The sequence below is a fragment of the Synchiropus splendidus genome, chromosome 7, assembly GCF_027744825.2.
Source record: "Synchiropus splendidus isolate RoL2022-P1 chromosome 7, RoL_Sspl_1.0, whole genome shotgun sequence".
NCBI lineage: Eukaryota > Metazoa > Chordata > Actinopteri > Syngnathiformes > Callionymidae > Synchiropus > Synchiropus splendidus.
In genome coordinates, this window is record NC_071340.1 from 20892961 (window position 1) to 20912857 (window position 19897).

General features: G+C 42.2%; 2 protein-coding genes across 19 annotated transcripts in view; both read left to right on the top strand.

Annotated features, from left to right (window-relative positions):
* Positions 1-291: 291 nt before the first annotated feature.
* stx2b (syntaxin 2b) lies at positions 292-6111 on the top strand. Its single transcript, XM_053870856.1, has 9 exons — positions 292-327; positions 392-491; positions 1040-1114; positions 1189-1262; positions 1355-1463; positions 4278-4351; positions 4445-4582; positions 4645-4755; positions 5932-6111. The coding sequence occupies exons 1-9, from the start codon at positions 307-309 to the stop codon at positions 6109-6111; spliced, it is 882 nt and encodes a 293-aa protein (XP_053726831.1). The 5' UTR covers positions 292-306.
* Positions 6112-7178: 1067 nt separating this feature from the next.
* The window catches only part of rimbp2b (RIMS binding protein 2b), an 83448-nt gene continuing 70729 nt past the window's right edge, over positions 7179-19897 (top strand). For 16 of the 18 annotated variants that reach the window (XM_053871863.1, XM_053871862.1, XM_053871868.1 and 13 more), the window contains exons 1-2: positions 7179-7306; positions 7413-7541. In XM_053871863.1, the coding sequence (XP_053727838.1) occupies positions 7241-7306; positions 7413-7541 (195 nt within the window). In that variant the 5' untranslated portion in view covers positions 7179-7240. Of the gene's footprint in view, positions 7307-7412; positions 7542-12806; positions 12826-19897 lie in introns of those variants that run through there. The other 2 variants (XM_053871881.1, XM_053871879.1) reach the window with 2 other exon arrangements.

Genomic DNA, 19897 nt, shown 5'->3' on the forward strand with positions numbered 1-19897 from the left:
AAAGTGACCAGCCAACTTCTTACTCATCTGGTCTGGCTAGTCCCGGAACTGACGGCGGAGAGCTCGCCGCTCCACGACACGTGAGGAGACTCCCGGGATGATGCGCAACTAAGACCTCTTCCGGCCTGGTTATAGCACCTGATCGGTGGGGATGAAGGACCGACTGGCCGAGCTCACCGCCGTAAGCGACTTCAACTATCCTTCTACCTTAAACATTTAACGGTGATGTGTTTTTCCCCCACCTGAACACAGAGCAGGACGCAAGCCGAGGAGGATGTGGTGATCTCTGTGGAGCGAGATGGCTTCATGGAGGGCTTCTTCAGAAGAGTCGGTGTCTCTTAGGAGCGTGGGTCTTTCTGTATGATGGGTTTAACTCCTCTGACTTGTGCAGGTGGAAGAAGTCAGAGGGCTCATTGATAAAATCGCCTATCAAGTGGAGGAGGTGAGGAAGATGCACAGCACGATCCTGTCTGCTCCCAACCCAGATGACAGTAAGTCCAGTGTTTGAATGACCAGTTATTTATATAAGTGAGTCTGGCTTGGTGTGGGACTGGCAAAAAAAAAGTGTGACAAGAAAACCAAACTCCAAAAATAATAATATTACAAAATTGGTCAAGCATTTTTCGAGACATTGACATCCGGGGCTTTATGTTTAAGCACTAAATAACTTGACAATGTTAACTTGAGGCTATGTTTCTGGCAGGTTTTTCAGTTTTAGAGTAGCTAACCAGCGCCTTAAAGTGACTTTCCAGCCAAGGTTGGTTAAGAGCCGCAACATTTTCCTGAAAGATCATGAAACTATCTTAGAAAGTTGTGACTGAACTCTGAATTTCAATATGTCAGAGTCCAGTGCTGCTCGTCCTGTGACATTATTTCTTGACGCCGTAAACACCAGGGAAAGCAGCTCTGTAAAGTCAACACTGCCAGCAGGTTGTTGCTACATGTAGCTGTCAGTAAATGTCATATTTGTGCGACAGATTACCACCAGGATTATGTTAATTAATTTTTGTTTTGATCCTCATGATGTTTGTGCGCAAAGGAACAAAGGATCAGCTGGTGGCACTGACCAATGATATCAAAGGAAATGCCAACGTGGTGCGGACAAAACTCAAGAGTAAGTAGACGGGGCCCCTCAGATCTGCGTTATTATTTAGCGTCTGATTTAGATTTCTTGCTCCTTATTTAAAGCCATGGAGCAAAGCATGCCCAAAGACGATACGCTCACCCGATCCTCTGTTGACGTCAGGATCCAAAAAACACAGGTTTGTTGTTTCCTAGATCACAAGAGGTTTTGCCTCCTGAAGAGTGTGGAAGTTACTCAATTTTTTAAATAATATATTTTTGCTTGTCCCAGCACACAGTTCTGTCCAGGAAGTTTGTGGAAGTTATGACCGAGTACAATGAGACTCAAGTGTCTTTTCGGGAAAGAAGCAAAGGACGGATCCAAAGACAGCTGGAGATAAGTGAGTGGCAAAAATGTGAAACTGAAAGTGGAATAAGGATTCAGCAAATTAAATAACAATTTAAATACCAATATTTTATTAATATTTAAAGATATATTATATATATAAAATATATATACATATATTTTACATTAAATTTAATTTAAATACAATAGGAGAAAAATATTTTCATAATAAAAGTGATATGTGGTTCAAGTGTAAACAATAAATATATAAACATATAAAAATTATAATTCTGGTTTTATGTCTGCAAGACTGGGTCATGGGTCCAACAGTTGGCCCACTGAGATTCAAGGGTCAACTTAATGGTACCTTATTGATAACCGACTCACAGTTTGATGAAAAACACTGTTTTCCCCCAACTATTTTAGGCATTCTTAACAAGTTATATCATCAAAAAAAAAAAAAATTCTAAACAACTAAATGTCTCATGGCAAGTGAATCGGAAATTCAGTTTTGAATTTCTTGCTTACTATTGTAATAATCCTATTTCACAAAAGCTGGCTTATAATATTTAATAAGCTATACATACAGATACATTTCATGTACAGAGTGGAAATGAACGTGTTGCATCACAACGTAATTGAATTTGAACGTGATATTCTCTTGAATGAGAGCATGACTTTTGTTTTAAAAGGCTTCGAAATGCCACTCAGGTCCTGTATTGCTCACAAGTGTGGAGGTGGAGAAAGGGAAAAGCGAGGCCTGTCTCCCTCAGTCCCTGCGGCCAACTTTAATGAGAGCTCCAGTTCTCCACACTGCAGATGTAGGAGCGTGATACTGGAGACGCCCCGTGTGTTTGTGTTGCCACGGCAACAAGGCGACGGCTCGGTGACTGCTGTACACCTGTATTTGACACTAGCTGCAATATAACACACATATATATATAACTGATATTTTACCTTCACTCTCACCTGTCCTCCCACCTCGAACTGTGAGCTGTGTTTTGATGTCCTCGAACCCTCCAGAGGGATATTGGCGGCAGAGTTGTGTGACATGCAACAAGCAGTGTCCCATGAGAGTTGTGTCCAACAGGAGGCATGGCTGCAGGAAAAGAAAGCGTTCTGTTTTTAGAGTTTGAGGCACTTAGCAGCGTTCATTGTTTTTCATGAAACAAGCCTCCAGCGCCTTTGTTCCTGAGACAGAGCTAAACTTAGTCACATGTCCAGCACTTGTCTAATAAACCCGCCAGTTCTGCCTGAGCTGCCACGCAACTGCTGACTGTTGAATGCTTTTTTGAGTTGCATTCAAGTCAAAGAGAATAAGACCAAAATAAATCTTAATAAATTTGAAATTAGATTAGTTCTGAATAAGCATTTTAACCACTTGATAGTGTTCCAGGTTTCTTTCCTGCCTAAGTGAGAAGCAATATTACAAGTGACAGCGCTGAAAAACTCAAAAAACAGTTCCTAGAAGTTCCCTCTTCAATAGAGATGAGACTTAATATTAGATCGACTCACAATTAATTTGGTATTCTGCACCAGAATGATCCATTTAAATCAACATACAGTGCACAGAGCACTTTGTTTGTACTTCTATTGTGCACTTTTTTAAACTTAAACTTTCCATCCATCACTGCAACTTATTTAGTGGCATTGATCTTGTTCTGGTTATGGCATCACTTTGTATAAATATAAGTTTAATGAATAATTGACATCAAATATTTATCTCTCCTGGGAGTAATCAAAATTAATGAATTAGAAGTCCAAATAATACTTTTCAATATTGTCTGTAGCTCACAGAAATTGGTCAAATATAACTATGGCTGGGGTATCTGATAGGTATCTGATACAATGTGTATCCCGATACAAGAGTGGCGATACAATACATTGCGATCCTGTAAGGTCAGCATTATATCGTCATAAGCGCCATCATTTAAAGGGGGAAAATCAAATAATAAAGTACAATATCATGTGCATGAAAATGAGTTTCTTGTTATGATGTCAGTCCAGTTAGAATTTCAAATTTCGCAGTCCAACAGAGGAATGAATCACTCCCTTAATAATCACATGTCCAGTGTACAAAATGATGTTTGTATTAAACATGTCACAAATTCAGCAGCATAGCCAAGTATCTATGTGTTAAATATGGATATAGCTGACCTAAAAAAAGATCAAAACAAAATCAGTATTGGGATATCTCGGTAAAAATATTGCGCAGCCAAGGATCGCAATATTTGAGTGGATTGATATTTTCTTATACCCCTATAAATAAATACAGCTAAAAAATAGGTTTTCCCTTCAATATCATGTCATTTTTTTGTTATATATGACAACTCTGACATCAGAAGAATAGGTTTGAGGATATAAGGATACAATACGTTCAGTCCCAGGGTGAAGAATCTTACTGGAATATAGGTCAAATATTATCAGTACTATTGAATAATACAGAGTCATAAAATATTCTTTATAGAGACCAAACTACTTTCATGCAAATGAATCACCATTGGTCGTCCGGGAGAGGCTGAAATCAGAACCTCTGCTATGACAGCTACTTGAGGTAGCTTGGGGATCCTGTTGGGATGCCTCCTGGACATCTCCCCTGTGAGGTGTTACGGGCACGTCCAAGTGGAAGAAAGCCTCGGGACATGCAGGAGAGATGATGTCTCCTGACAGTCCTGGGAACACCAGCGTGTTCTCCCAGGAGAGTAGGAGCAAAGTAGCTGGGCGCATCGTTCATTAACGCAGCTTATTTTTTGGCAGTCTACGTTCCTTGACGCTCTGTAGTGACCAAAAATACAACAGGTCATAATGTGACTGCCTTTTTTGAACATGAAGTAGATCATACAAATGAAAGATACTTGTTGTTATTCAGCTGGACGGGTGACCTCGAGTGAAGAGCTGGAAGACATGTTGGAGAACTGGAACCCGTCGATCTTCACCTCCGATGTGAGCATGGCAGTAACGCCGCCACCCAGTGGTAGACATTGTTAAAGGTCTAAAAAAAACATTTATATTCTTCCTCCTTGCGTTTGGTCACAGATCATCTCAGACTCTCAGATCACACGTCAGGCCTTAAACGAGATCGAATCCCGACATCAGGACATCATTCGGCTGGAGACCAGCATCCGAGAGCTTCATGCGATGTTCATGGACATGGCCATGTTGGTGGAGACTCAGGTAAACGTCACTCTTAGTTTGAATCCATCAATTAAAAGAAATAATATTCACCTGTGGACCAGGGAGACATGGTCAACAACATAGAGAAGAACGTGTCGGATGCTGTGGAGTTCATCATTCGAGCTAAAGAGGAGACCAAAAAAGCAGTGAGATACCAGAAAAAGTCTCGAAGGGTAAGTGATCAGTCAGTCACTTGAGAAGGATCTCTGTCCACCAAGTTGCTGCTGAGGTTTGAAAACACCCTTCCTTCCGGCAGAAATGCACCGTCGTTGCCTTTGCTGTGTTGATCCTACTCGCCGTCATTGCATTAATTGTGGGGCTGTCCGTGGGACTCACCCGACCTCCTCACTGAGCACCAGGTAACCACATTCGCTCAGCGTCCACCAGTCTGTCCATCCTGACAACGTGGGTTGACATTCAAGTATTTCAGGTCTTGTTTATTTCGAGTTAGTGTTGGAGACTAACTTGAATTCTTGATCCTATTAGCGAGACCCGAAGTCCATGGCTTGAATTGGACCAAAAACCATTTGCACCCATAAGTTACTACAGAGTTTCTCCTCTATGTGAAAAATCTCTCCAGTGTCTTGAAGATCTCTACCATTCAGGAGAGGCTTGAAGTTGAACCACTGCTCCTCCTCCAAGGGACAAGCCAGTGTAACACTGTTCCATGGTTCTGTTGAATCCACCTGCAGGGTCTGCATCGTTGTCTTCAGGCTTTTAGCTAGTAGGGCGTCTGGGCGTCTGCAAAACATGAAAACATGGAGATTCTCGACCGTTGATCGGCCACCAGAGGCCGCCACATACCAGCGTAATCTGGCGGGAAAGCTACGGTCTAGAATTGGGTGTCCATTGTTTTATGTTTTGCAGACACCCGGACGCCCTACTAGCTAAAAGCCTGGTTGTCTTGTTTCTAGCGCTTACTCTTTTCATCCTTTCATCCACTGTTCAAATATCAGATTTCAAAAATGGTGTTTCAACTCTTTTCGCTTCCGCACCAGGTGGCAGTGATGCCAGATAGCGCAGTCTAGAAGCAGTTCTATTACTTGTATGGGCCCCGGGCCCATTTGTTCTGGGAAAGGTGGGCCCTGAGATCAAAAAGGTTAAGAACCCCTGTTCTAGGGAACTGGGGTACACTGTAAACACACTGGAGCAATTATTAAGGAGAGGTGTAGGTCTCTTTTTTTCAGCTGCTGCCCCCACGACCTGACCACTGGTTAGTAGAGGTTAATATATGGTGAAATCTGGAATCAAAAACGCCACATAATAAAATGACTTCAGTCATCTTGATAGAATTCTGGGTCAGCCATTATGAGCTAGTCACATCTCCATCTGTCATCTTCCTTCCACAGAAGCTGCTGTCTCTCATCGCGTGTGGGGCTGCTACCATCTTCATCCACTCACCATCTCTGAGTGATGGGTCGCTCCTTTCAGGATCAGACAGGCAACGGCTTTATAATAAGACTGTCATTCAGTGTCCAGCAGCATTACAGATAGATCTCCTGACCACAGTGAGGAGCAGTGATGGGTGATCCACTCTCCTTTAAACATCAGACCTCATGATACGCCGCTCAAGAGCCCTATATATTGCTGCGATAAACTCTTCTGTCAGTTATGATCCTCCGTCACAGCTGTGACAGACCGAGCGCTGACATGCAGCAACGATCGCTCCCCTGCTCTACATTGAGTCCCTCTTTCTGTCTGTAGCAAAATGTGTCAGGAAGATTCTTCTGTACTTCGTGGATCTTATTATCCTCTGTATCGGATAAATGTCATAGACTTATTTGTTCACATTGTGTATATTTAAAGACATTTACAAAGTGCTAAAATGGAGCGAATCACTCAGTTTAAGTAATGAAATGTGTAAATCTTATGTTTTAAAACCAGCTTTTAAATCACAGTGCCTTCTGTACTTCTTCTCCACCGGCTGCAATGATCATTGTAAGTAGTGTATAATGATGGATGAATAAAGTCTGGTGTTGAAAAAACTGCCATTTATTTCTAGACCGTTTTGTTGGAGCTTTTAATTGACTTTCCTCAGGAATGACAACCATTTTCAATCCTTAACAATTAATCCCTGAATCTTTAAATGTATTGAGATGTTTTTTATTTCACAATGGTTTCTTTGTATTTATTCATTTTATCTGAATTAACCAGTAGCCACGCATTAGAAAAAAGTATTTCACCCTGCCTTCATGGGTACGAAAGTTTATATGTAGCTTATATATTTTTTTTGCATTTTTAACTTTGAATTATGAAACAGTCATAATTTTATTATGCATATTTTGCCGTAGTTAATTTCCATTTAAATTTTTTAATGCAATACACAACTTATTTTTTGGATCAACAGTGTGTTCTCCTCATAAATATCCTTCCCTCAAAACTGTATATCTTTATTATGTCCCTGTATATATATATTTATATATATATATTTTTTTTTTTTTTTCAAAACATGTGGGTGTTCCAAACACACTTATGCGTTGAAATGTAAACAGCTTTTACAGTTTGCCAAAAATGTAATTTTTAAAGGGATTTGTGTGTATTTCCGGCGGCAGCTGTACAGCCTTTGCTGTCTGTGTGCTCCGACAATAATCCAACATCCTCTATTATGTAACTCTGCTGAATACGGATATTTATAATCTGTATGTGCTGTGTGGAGTTATGACATCATCAGGCACAGCTGACCATGACCAGCGTTTGGGGAAGCATGCAAACCAATCTATCATGGTAGGGTCTTGTCTAAGAAAAAAAACAAAACAAAAAAAAACCACTGCATTATCTCTGAGATCCTCAGGACTCGTGACATCTCTTCGCGCCTCTGTTTACTTCCTAGGGGACGATGGGCTGCCAGAAGAATTGCAAGGTGCAGAAACTCCTGAAACACTGTCAGAGGGATGTGATCTGGAATCAAAGGCAGAGGTTTGCTCCAGAGAAGAGGAGTCGGATGAGAGCCACGGATAAGGTTAGCCTGTTTTGCATCTTGGTGTCAACCGGCTTTCGATGACTGAGCTTGGATTCAGGCGGAACGATAGGCAGGATCAGTACTTGTTGATGCCTGCAGACCCATCTGAACTACCACTTCAAAAAAAGAAAAAAAAAAAGAAAAAAAGATGCAGTCTGTCCTTGCTGTCGTCGTGACGCTCTTCAAACAACGACGGTAATGGAATTGTCGGATGCCTCGTTCGAAATGGATTGGGTAGTTACTCACATCTGCGGCTGCCTGCTTGCCCCTCAGCAGGATTATCTTCAAAAACCACCATGACAAATTTGATGAAAAAAACAAGCGGGGGTGCAGCATGGGCCAAGAAATTACACTTTTTTTTTTTTTTGCTGGTGACCAATGCATTTCAAGTTTTCTAAGAGATTATCTAACATTGCTATTATATAACATGTCAGTTAAAAAAAGAAATAGAAATATGAAACTCAGATTGGTTTGGAGGACGATATTCAGTTCTCACCTGCTCACGATAGTAATGGCAGAAGTAATAAGCTGTTGCAACCTTTGTATTAGGACTGCTGCATTATGGGATGTTTAAAATGGCCTATTGAAACTGTTGCTATATGTATAATGTTGTGATCGTGTTGGTTGCTTGTGAGTCGTCACCATCACTTACCCATCAATACTACGACAACTACTACTACTACTATTATATGGAGCTGTTGCTGGCGGCTTAACAGTGCACATAGAAGTTTGAGTGGAGTTTGGGGACTCAACATGTTAAGCACTAGTGATGAGGTATCATGAAACGGTATTGCAGGGTTGATGAAACAGTGTCCCAATTTTCAGAGGCCACTAGATGGCGCTCTTGGTTTAGAAATGATGTGAGGTGCCATCCGGTGGCCTCTGAAAATCAGGACACTGTTTCATGAAACTTCATCTACCCGTCATTGTTAAGCACTTTAGACAGTGCTCCATCAGAAGCTTTAAGATTTTATCACTGCACTTTGGCGTTAAACGCACACAGAAAGTTCACAACGTACAGTATCCGGTGCGACACTTCCCTCGGTGCTGGCCGTAGGTTATACACATTTTGTATCAACATAAGCAACATAAGAAACATTGACTAAAATAAGCAGATTCATATGAAATGTGCAAAAAAAAGGAAGCTATTTCTCCCAAAAAAGTAGGTGTCACGCTCAGACTGTCTGCAAAATTGCATGTGCACCTCCACCAGATACAGTCCTGCAAGCATGCTAACTAGGTCAAGTGTTATATTTTGCATCTTCAACAGACTCAAACCAGTGCAGTTTTTGCATGTAGTGTCAGTTTTAGTAGGCACACACTGTTAGTTAGGCAACCCCGAAATCTATCACAGTCAGACTCAGTAGAAAAGGAATCCAGCAGCTCACATAAAAACAGCATTAAAAAGGCAGACTGAAAACAGCTTAAGTCAAATTATTTAAAAGACTAATAGATGATGTTTGGTGTTTTGTCGATTGAGATGAAAAACGGTTGCGATTTTTACACTTTGAAACACATGGTTTGAGTCAATGGCAAAGGTATGGAGCTTCACCAAGAACGCTGTGATGCCTGTTGGAACCAGTTCAGAGTCCAGGGTACAAGCTTCCTCAGTGTTGTTGGATATGGGTTGTTGTAGTTTTAGCATTATAGATTGATTAGTTTTGACTGCTATAAAAGACATGCAGGGACATTTCTCTCTCCAGGCTGAAGGGCGCATCACTGTTGACCCAGATTGGGATCTGACTGCAGGCCAGGTACGATGAGATCTGAAAACTGTATTTCATGAAGACAACATCATTCACTTATCGGTTTGCTGGTGGTTGGATTGTTTTCTTGAGTTTGTTTAGGTGGTGACACCAGACCCAGAGTTGAATGCACAGTACTGCAGTTTGAGCTTCACTTCATTGGCTTGCTCTGCAATGGGTTTTAAGATTTCTGATCTCTGATCCTGCCACATCAGTGATGTGTTGACTTTGTGTGTCTGTGATGTTGAATCCTGAGGCGGGTTCACATTCAGGGCTCAGAAATGTGTTAAAGCATTTCTGTTAAGGGTCCTCAACATCAGAACAGTCTGAGTCTGCCTATCATCCTTTCATTCAATTTTCATTCCGTAACATAATAATAATAATAATGATAATAATATAATAATAATAATAATTATTATTGTACAATTCTTCACTTGTTTTATAACTGCAGGAAATAAACAAAAGTACTACAGCATGAAGGTGCTTTTCCATGGAAAAAAAATTATGAATGGCATTAGAATGACATTTTGTTTTCTACAGACCAATAACCTGCATGTGGTACATTATTTATATCCATAAATTCATGAAATGTTTTGAGAACTGTCCTAAATTCAAGAAAATAATTCGATTGATTGCTCTCCATTTTAAAGGTTTTACTTCACTTCTGGTTCGCATCAGTCCATGGAAAATAGTAGTGATGGGAAGTTTGAGTGGAGTTTGGGGACTCAACATGTTGAGCGCTATTGATGAGGTGTCATGAAACAGTATTGCAGGGTTGATGAAACAGTGTCGTGATTTTCAGAGGCCACTAGATGGCGCTCTTGGTTTAGAAATGATGTGAGGTCATGGAATTAGTTATTCAAATCAGACCATGCCATCTGGTGGAAATCAGGTCACTGTCTCATGAAACCTAAGCAACCTTCAATACTGTGTCATGAAACCTCTTCTATGCATCACTAGAAAATGGCATTCGATTTAAACTGACAATTTCATTTTTCTTTTTCATGCAAACTCAACCACAGAAACAATTTACGATGGTTATACTAAAGGGACAAAGGCTGCTTGTACTCCAATAAAAACAAAAAAAAGTGTGACTCTTAGCATGTGAGCAGTAACTTCCTTTAAGTGGGTCATCTGCCCCACTTCTAGCATTATACAGTTATACACAATTACACGAGTTATTCTCACTCTTGATCGGGACCTGTCACAGATGTGAACGTCTAAATAGTTATTCACACCTCCTTCCTACCTCACTCAGCTGAGTCAAGGCCTGGAAGCACATCCTCTGCTTTCTGACGTCCTCTGACAGCTGTCCGAACAGGTTTGGTTCCTCAAGAAGATCCTGGGAGATGTTGATGCCAGCTGAATCATTATTCAAAAAAGCACAAGAGTGCGCACATCAAATCATGTCTGCTTTTAATTTTACAATTCATGTGGGACATTTTAGAAGTCAACTTTACAAGAAACAAACTGAACAGACTTCAACACTATTCAGCCTTTTATCCCAGACTGATTTATTGTTTGACCTGCCAAATAAATATTGCAGAGAAGTGTCCAAAAGTTCATTCTAGAGCTGGGACTTTAACAAGTTAATTTTAGTTAAAGAATTAATGGAAAAGATTGATGAAAATAGCACTGGTTAATAGCATGTTAACTAGTGGTGGGACAAGTTACGATTAATTTATTACAACATTATTACAATTACAATATAATTAATTACAGAAATAAAAAGCATTTAACAGTTTGCTCTCCAGACAACAGGGAACCTTTGTAAGTGCAGGAGTTCCTGGTCCACTGATCACACTGATGCACAAGACACATGGCAACTGAGATGAGAACAACAACAACAAACATGGAGGAATCCCTGAACAAAAGCAAACAAAAGCATCTGTTTGCTTTTGTTCAGTGATGTTTTTCACTACACAATGGCCACGGTTCCCACTACTCTGAATGTACTTGAAATTCTTATAAAATTGAAATTCTTATCCAAATATTTTCAAGACATTAAAAGAGCTTTAGTTTAAATAAGGTGATATAAAAACTTGAATGTAGCCACCATCGTGATTTATTGTGCTATTGTCAAACTGATGCAAAATAAACACTATTTTGTTGGTTAAATGTATGGGTCCATCATTTGATTCAGTGACATACAAAATTCATTCAAATTGAAAAATGTGGCTTCTTGTGGCAAATATTCTTATACCATAAAACTGTGGTTGAGATTTTTATTATAGATTATTTTTAATCGAATCCCACCACTAATATTAACTTTAATTTTTCTAGGCTGCAGTTCCAGATGAACCACCAACATGTAGCCCATGATGGTTGCGATTGAAAAATAAATAAATAAATGAATTAATAACTTTAAAGACAATGGACACCCCTGGAATATCATTTTATTCCAGGTCAAACATGCTCCTTACAAGCAGTCACAAGGCCAACTAAACCAAGCCATGACGCGTACCCAGCCCTGCGTTTAACACATGAGCTTAAACGGTTTTAATGGTTGTAATTACGTCTCCTAACATTACCTAAATCATCTGAGAAAATATTGTGTTAATCTTAGGAGGATATCTGCGTTGGTTAAATGGCCACTGTGAAACATGAGCTGGTGCTGTAAATAGGGTCCCCATGGAGGGGAAGCACTAAACAGAGCAGCAGCAGCTACTGTTGTTGCTAGGCATCTGTGCTTAGGAAAGCATATCTGTTTTGGGTTCTCTGCATTATTGCTTGCCGCCACAAGGGGCAGCCTCAACACACATGCTGCACTGCTCTACTCCACATCTCCCTACAGTGAAAAAAAAAAGCCTACGATGGCCCAAATAATCTCCTTTAATACCCCGCTGGGCTCGGTTCCCTGATCTGTGATTGGATGGTCATGGCGCTGCTATTGTTGGAGGGCGGGGGGGTAAGTGATCGGTGTGGCCGGCCAAGTGACGAAGGGCTGGTCAAGATAAACCTCCCTCTGAAGTGCAGTCCTCGTCCCACACTGAGCTTGGAATTAACAGCGTCGGATAAAACAATAAGCAGGGACCGGGAGGGACGCTTGAGAACCTCACATGACCTTGCTAGCTTGGATAATTCCTGCTCACCAGCAGCACTGCGAGGGGCACATTTCTGGACGGGCTTATTGACAGTATCACGAGCGCTGAGGATCAGAATTGTGATGGAGGAAAGAAATCCTGATGCTGCTGCGCACTGCACTGCCTCTGCACCCTGTGTCTCTATGTGACGGTGTGTGTGCGCGAGAGAGAGAAGGAGAGGGGGAGAGAGAGAGAGAGAGGGAGACGGTGAGGGAGAAAGGGGGCGTGTTGATGTTTGTGCTCTGCTGCACAGCCATGGTAGTGTGAGCTGAATGATGCTTGCTGCCTCTCTCCCGGCCGCCTGTGTCTTTTGCTACCGTCCAACTGATGAACCATTTGATGCTACTGAGCTGAACCCACCATCGTCTGGGATCTGCTGCTGCTGCAGATGGATTTGCCCTTCACGTCATTAGGGACAACTCATTCCCACCGCTTCCTTTAAGCACCAGTGGTAAGGTACTGTACCATCTACTGTCAGAGCCACTCTGTTTTTCTGAGCCGGGGCTTGTTGTCCTGCCTCTGCTGCAGAATCTTTCCGCCGCTCCAGGGACAGCGTTCCTAATCTATTTACAGTCCATACAGCTTCATCGTCCCGGGTTCCTTCCGTACATATGAAGCTGAGTGGACTCATCTGCATGTCTCAAATGATGCATGAGCCTTCTTTTTTTCCGCTGCACAGGAGAGCAAGGTCTGACAGCAGGAGAAGAGCCAGAGGACACGGCATATCATTTGCATGCAGTGAAGGAGTCTTTAGATGAGAGGTTGGTCTGAGATACAGTAAGGTGTTTTGGTGCGTGGAGCAAGGAACCTCTGGCTGGACGCCGATTGATTTGGCCGTATTTTGTGTGGCTTGTCACGGCGGTGCTTATGCTGAATTGGCTCTGTGAGCCTACTACTCTCGCAGATGTGCCATCAAGGTTAATGAAGTTGTATTAATGAATGTGGGAAATGGGTTGTAATCGGTGGGATTTGAGCGACCTCAGCGTAGATTATCGTGGAAACCAGCTGACCAATAACAGCTGATTCCCCCTCTCTCTCTCTCTCTCTCTCTCTCTCTGTATGCGCTTTTTAACAGGGATAAATGGTGTCCTTGAGTGTTTGAATGCCTCACAGTTTGACTCAGAGGGTCTCGGCTGTAATGGATGTTTTAAGAAAAGTAGGCGGTCGGACGAATCCCTTCTACTTGGAGGAGAAAAGAAAAAATAGGGGAAACTGAGCAGTACTTTTACCATGAATTCTACTCGCCTGTTTGCTTGTGAGCACAGGTATGAATGCTCACTCTGCCTCCCAAGGTCACTCTTTTGAAGAGGGTCTATAATTAGAGCTGTCAGTCTTGACCCCTTCAGGAGGGATTTAAGGGAGTACGGAGATGACACACTTTCATTCATGCTCCGGCGTCTCCAGCGCCACCTTGACAGGTAGACGGTGCCATTCATCTTTCAAAGGTTGTCCCTGAGTCTTTCTCCACTATTCACTGCTGTTTTAATTATTTAACATCAGCGCCGACTGGTGCTGTGGACGTCCAGCCATTGTAAAATGATGAACTTGTGTGTGACATCTTCCTGCTGAGGACTCACCAGGTCGGGAGTCTTCTTGAGTTAGTGCCCTTGACAGAACTGTAGGAAGTGTCTTGGAACATATTTGGAGCAGGAGATAATTCTGTACGTCGATATAGAAGTGCACTGATGCATCGAATAAAATATACATCACTCAACACTTAGTGGACTAAATAGAAACTCATTTAAATGAAAGACTTCAGGCTTCAGAGTCTATTTAAATGTTTTTTGGGGCATTGTTCTTCGTTTAAATTATGCCCAAATCATACATTTTCCTGACTTATTTTTATAAGAAGTAAATAATTTTCATCTGCGCATTTTATCTTAAAGTTATAAGCAGCAGGTAAATGAAGTTACACACCATCTGGACTCCACACGGAGCGCGCTTAGAAACACAAGTAAAGCCATGTCAGGACTTGGATCGAAGGCCATCTTGAGCAGAAGTTGCACCTTAATATGAGGTCACACAACACACTTCAACTCCAAACATAGATCTACTGATAGTGGTTAAATGGGTAAAACACTCAACAACTGGTCATTGAGTAGTAGGATTACAAACATTTCTGTCTTATAAATCCACCACCCCTGTGTGAGGCGTCGTCCGGTCCGTCATCGACGTGGTGCGACACTGCTGCCGCTGTCGCTGTGATTGACGGGTGACACGGACGAACAGTGTTGGCAGTGCGACGACAACACATCCTCTTCAAGCAGCCTGTGAGTAAGCTATAAAAGGTGCTGTTTAAGGAGCAGGTGCAGGTCAATGCACCGCTGGGATCTGGCCCAGTTCCAGCTCTGGCTGGTCCCAGGTTCAAACCTCACTCAGACTGTTTGGTTCTTTGCCCGACAGAAGTGGAACTGGACGTAATAGCTTGGAGGGGGGCACCAGGAACAGGATCTTCCGATGCTATGATCAAATACCGTGTGATTCTGATGACCAAATGAGTGATCTGGCTCAACAACTGAGGATTGAATTCCATTTTCTGAATCAAAAATGTGCAAGTGAATGCGTGTTGCTAATGATGGTGGAGGTTTCCTCTTTACGGTATGATTTCACGACGTCGGAAAAATGTACGAAAAAGTTAGCGACACAACGTAGGTCCAGAAGTGTGGTTTCGGGAAGAAGAGTTTAAATTTGAGGTGAAGGTTGCTCAAACTGTTTCACCTACCCAACAACGGATTGTACAAATGTAACTCACTTTTCCCTCCAAAAACGTGGGTGTGTGTGTCCAGTAAACAGCACAGTACATCATGGCGCACTATCGACTTGCTGGCTCCCTAATGATTGCAAGTGAATACTCGGTAATAAACAACAGCCAGACATCCATCAATTCATCAGTGTCTTATGAGCGCTGTTGTGGATGTTGTCGGGGAAGTGGCCTTTGATAAGGAAACATGGGGCTGCGGGAGCTGATGAACACGCTGGCGCTGGGAAGGCTGTTGTCGCGCTGAGAGAGGAGCAGGGCTCAGCATGTCCCAGGTTACTGAGGCGAGGCTGTAGTAACAGCTGGAACAGTGCTGCTGCTGCTGGCGCCTGGATTTGGCCTGGATAAAGCACGTGACCCAGCCACAGTGTGAGGCATTAGTGATATGAACAGCAGGGTCCACAGCCGCTCTTACGTAACATCATCTTCCTTGGGAAATTTCTGCGCGGTGAAACTCGTGACAGCGGTAGAAAAATGCATTATCATTGTCGTTAGCTACATCATCTGGCTGCTCTGCCTTCGCATGACAATACATGCATGGGTTCACTAGCCTGACTCTGCTGTGTTTGTCGCGTTGTTTCCATGAGATCACAGATTTGTTTGTGCTTGATAAGCCCTAGTTTTCAAAGCCTCTACACGTGCTGTCATTTTTCAAACTCGGACTAGTTTACGTTTAGCTATGGTGGCTGTCTTCTGTGTGTATGAGTCTCATATACTTGGAGGAAAGAAGGCTTAATTCTGGTTAAATTACATGAAAACAAAAAAACAAACCCCAAAATACACAACTACTGAGTTATCATAATACATATTGTTAGTTTTGCCTATATTGAACTTAAAAAAACATTGTTTTAAGCGAGCACACCTGGTTTTCTTGTGTCTTCATCAGGCAAATGCAACACCAACTTCTATATGTTGACTTCCTTGAAGTCTGAATTTAATTTCTCTGTTAAGAAACATATGTTTTTGTGTGTATATCCAATGACTTGTCATGTCTCATTTGAAATCTACAAGTCTACTGGAGTCGGGTAAAGGCTGTTCATGGTACAAACTAAGTTTGCAGTTATAATTTAACAACACACTTCATATCATAAAACCACCATCTGAAACAATAAGTGAAACATTAGGTCCTGACTTCATCACTACTGAGGTGCAATATAAAGTATTGATGGTCATCAGGTAGACTTTTTGTCTCACAGAGTATGGTTACATGCAGAGTGAAGCTCGACAAAAGCAATAGCTGTCGAGTCCGAGTGCGTCATGTTCACCTGGGTTACGTGCAGCGCAGAGACAATTGACCAACTAGTTTAACTGGGGAGGCAGAATCACCGCTTCGCAGCGACGGTTGGTGGCCGTCTACATTATGGAGCCGTCAACACGCTTGCTTTGGCAGTGCTTTAAATGAAGCTAACTATCTAGAGCACAGAAAGCGCAACCTTTTGATCACCGGAGGGAGCCCTGACTCATTTAGCAACTATGCTAATGGTTGCTAACACGGCGGTAACAAACAATCAAAACGCCCTGCGTGACTGCACCTGAGGAACATCGGCAGATCAACGTCGTTGCCAGTGACAAAACACAGCTGATATCAGGTTTGTCATGTGTACACTGCAGACGTCGGCTAAGACAGAGGACCGCACTGCACGTCAGGTTACACACACATGACCTGTCGATTGTAAACAAGGTTAATAGACATCATTAGACCATGGTTGGTCTAGGAGTTTGTTTACATCTGCTGCCTAGCTGAAGCACGAGCAGTCGCACATCACCCAGTCCAATCGTAGCTGAGCTACTCGACTACACGCTAGCTTAGTCCAGCTATTAACCCCATTGTCCATTTCCATTGTCCATTGACCGAGAGAAATTGCAATTTCTCTCCAGTCGAAATAAACTGTTGATACACATTTCAAAAGTCTGATCTTTGCCAGATTGACCCAATAATTTGGTTTCGTCATGTAAACATGCGCAATGATACACCGTTGGTAATGTTATCAGAACCAAATGATTCAGTTGGAAAAGAAAAGCATCTTGTTTGGCTCACAAGTGCTTTTTGTTTGTTTTTGTTTTGTTTTGGTCAATGCCTTTCTGTTGAAGCATTAGCATAGCGTCCCCACACGCGCCTAAAATCATGGCGTACTGTAGCAATTATGTCTCTGAATATTATTCTCAGTGCACATTCTGGTGCAGTACAAAGTGCATTTAAATATTACAGATTTATTATATTTCCAAAATGTCATGCGAACAACTAAACATAGCATAAACAGACCATACAAATATAGCATCTCGTGCGCCTCTGGGTTACACCTCGGCTGCTGTATTGAATCGAAGTAGACGTAATGGGTTAGCTGTTGTCAGGTCAGAATAATTCCAAATTAGAAGACAGCCAGGGACTTCCTGCTGACTGTGCTGGAGGTCAGAAGAGAGTAGCCGGTAATCACCTCAGGGATCTGGATGCATTCATAATTGATCGTTCCTGGAGTAGATCAGAGCTGCCCACTCAGTAAGATGGACACGTCAGATTTGCAACATATTAGACACTAGATAAGATACATCACTGGATTTTGCTTGAGCTGTACTCGATAATGTCGCTGTGTTTGCCCTGGAATTGTAAAAGCCTCATCCCTTAGAAGAGCGTAACATGGTTTTGACTGGATCATTGATCGTCTTCTTAGTTGCATCTCTATTTTTAGGGTAATACATTAGCTAGTTTTAAACAAAACGACGCAATAGTAAGACAATTCATAACCATCACTGACCACTGGAGAGGAGTCTTTGATGTGCCACGTGCTTGTATTACAAGCGAGTCCTTCAGGCCCTCATCCTTGTGTTGTTCACCACTTCAGAGGTTAATTGCTCACTCTTTGATGCCACATTACAAGCGGAGCAAATGTAGACAGACAATGAAAGTTGGCTCAGACCACTTTGAATGTTGACGGTTACGGGAATGCTAATCGCCTTCGGGGTTAATGCGCTGTGTTTGTGTGCGGGTGTGATTGATTCTAATGCCCCCATGCAGGAAAATTTCACAGCGAATTAGTATGAAGGGGGAGAAGAGTGTGACGGCGGGCGTTTTTTTTTTATTTTTTTTTTTTTGCTCCAATGAGGCTTTTTCCTTCGCAGCCACTTGACACAGTGACGCCCTCAGAGTGGACAGGGTTGCATGGTAATGGCATGAAAGTGAATTGAATTAACCTGCCCCACTTATTATACGCACCCAGCTACAGAGATCGTATTATGTCATTGTATAATAGCGTCGTCCACCGCCCTGGACTGCACCTGGACGGTTGGATCCGTCACAAGAGCATGTGGACGGAGACCCTTTTTGTGGCTACTGCGCAGACAAGGCTGGATTAAAATTGTCCGCACATGATCGGGACAGTAAGTTTTGATCATCCGCCCGCCACCAAAAATACTTTTTTAAATCAAGTGTGGTAAAACAAATTTCCTGTATGCTTTTAGTGTTTTCTGCCTGGTCCACTGATCACACTGCGGCACAAGACGCAGCTGGGATGATAACAACAACAACAAACATGGAGGAATCCCTGAACAAAAGCAGCCTGTTTGCTTTTGTTCAGGGATGTTTTTCGCTACACAATGTCCAGGGTTTCCACTACTCTGAATGAAATTCTTATAACATACAACATACAACATTTTCAAGACATTAAAAGAGCTTTACTTTAAATGAGGTTATACAAAAACTTGAATATAGCCACCATCGTGATTTACTGTGGTATCGTCAAACCGATGCAAAATAAAGAATATTTTGTTGTTTAAATGTATGGCTCCATCATTTGAATCAGTAATATACCAAATTCATTCAAATTGAAAAATGTGGCTTCGTCTAGATATTTTTTTTTGGCTGAAAAGTAAAAAAAGGATCAAAACATCACAACAAAACAAAAACATCACTTCTAATTACATTTTTAAAAGACACCGGATTAAAAATATTAGTCTGATCAGATGCTGTCTAAAAAAAAAAAAAAGGAAAATGACAAATATAATTGCCAAGGAGAGAGCACTCTCTACGTAGCCTTGGTGAGAGTGAGAGCTTTGATAACCCCGGGACCTTCCAGTTTGGTGGATTCAGATGTATGTCCGAAAGTGCATCCTGAGAATGCCACCGTTATTAAAGCAACATGAAAGAGTTTGGGGGCAAAAACCAAGACAACCAAGTCCAGATATCGTTTTTTCTTTTTCTCAAACATGGCGCCCACCAATTCTTAAAATGAGGAGCAGTAGAGGACATCCTTGTGAGAGCGTCACACCTTTTAAGTCTGTAGTCAGATATTATACGCCCATACATCTGTGTACTGAAGCCATCGGCTGTTTTCCGTCTGTGATATATCGTTTGTCCGGATTCAGACGTCGGCGAGGCTCAAAGACAAATGGCATCATCACACATCCACCGTCTCTCGAGCACCTTCTGCAGGTCCAGGAGGACGAGAGGTCTACAAGGGTGAAGGGAGAGGACAGAGATGAATCCAGATAGTGTTTGTGTTAAAGAAGGTTATGGCGCCACTTGCCGCCTCAAGGAACCAATGCTAATTGCTCATTGGCCCCCGGTTGGAGTTGTGCAGCTGGGGATGGGAGTTAAAAATAGCACAGCTCACTCGACAGGCACACGGTGCAGTGGCATTAGTATTCAACAGTAAAACATGACATGGGCAAAAAGGTCAGTTGCTGGTTGTGGTCAGGGCTGGTTCCAAATCAGAACCATTGGAGGATGAAAGGACCAGTGGCTGCACCTACGGCGGCCCACGCACGGATCGGCCG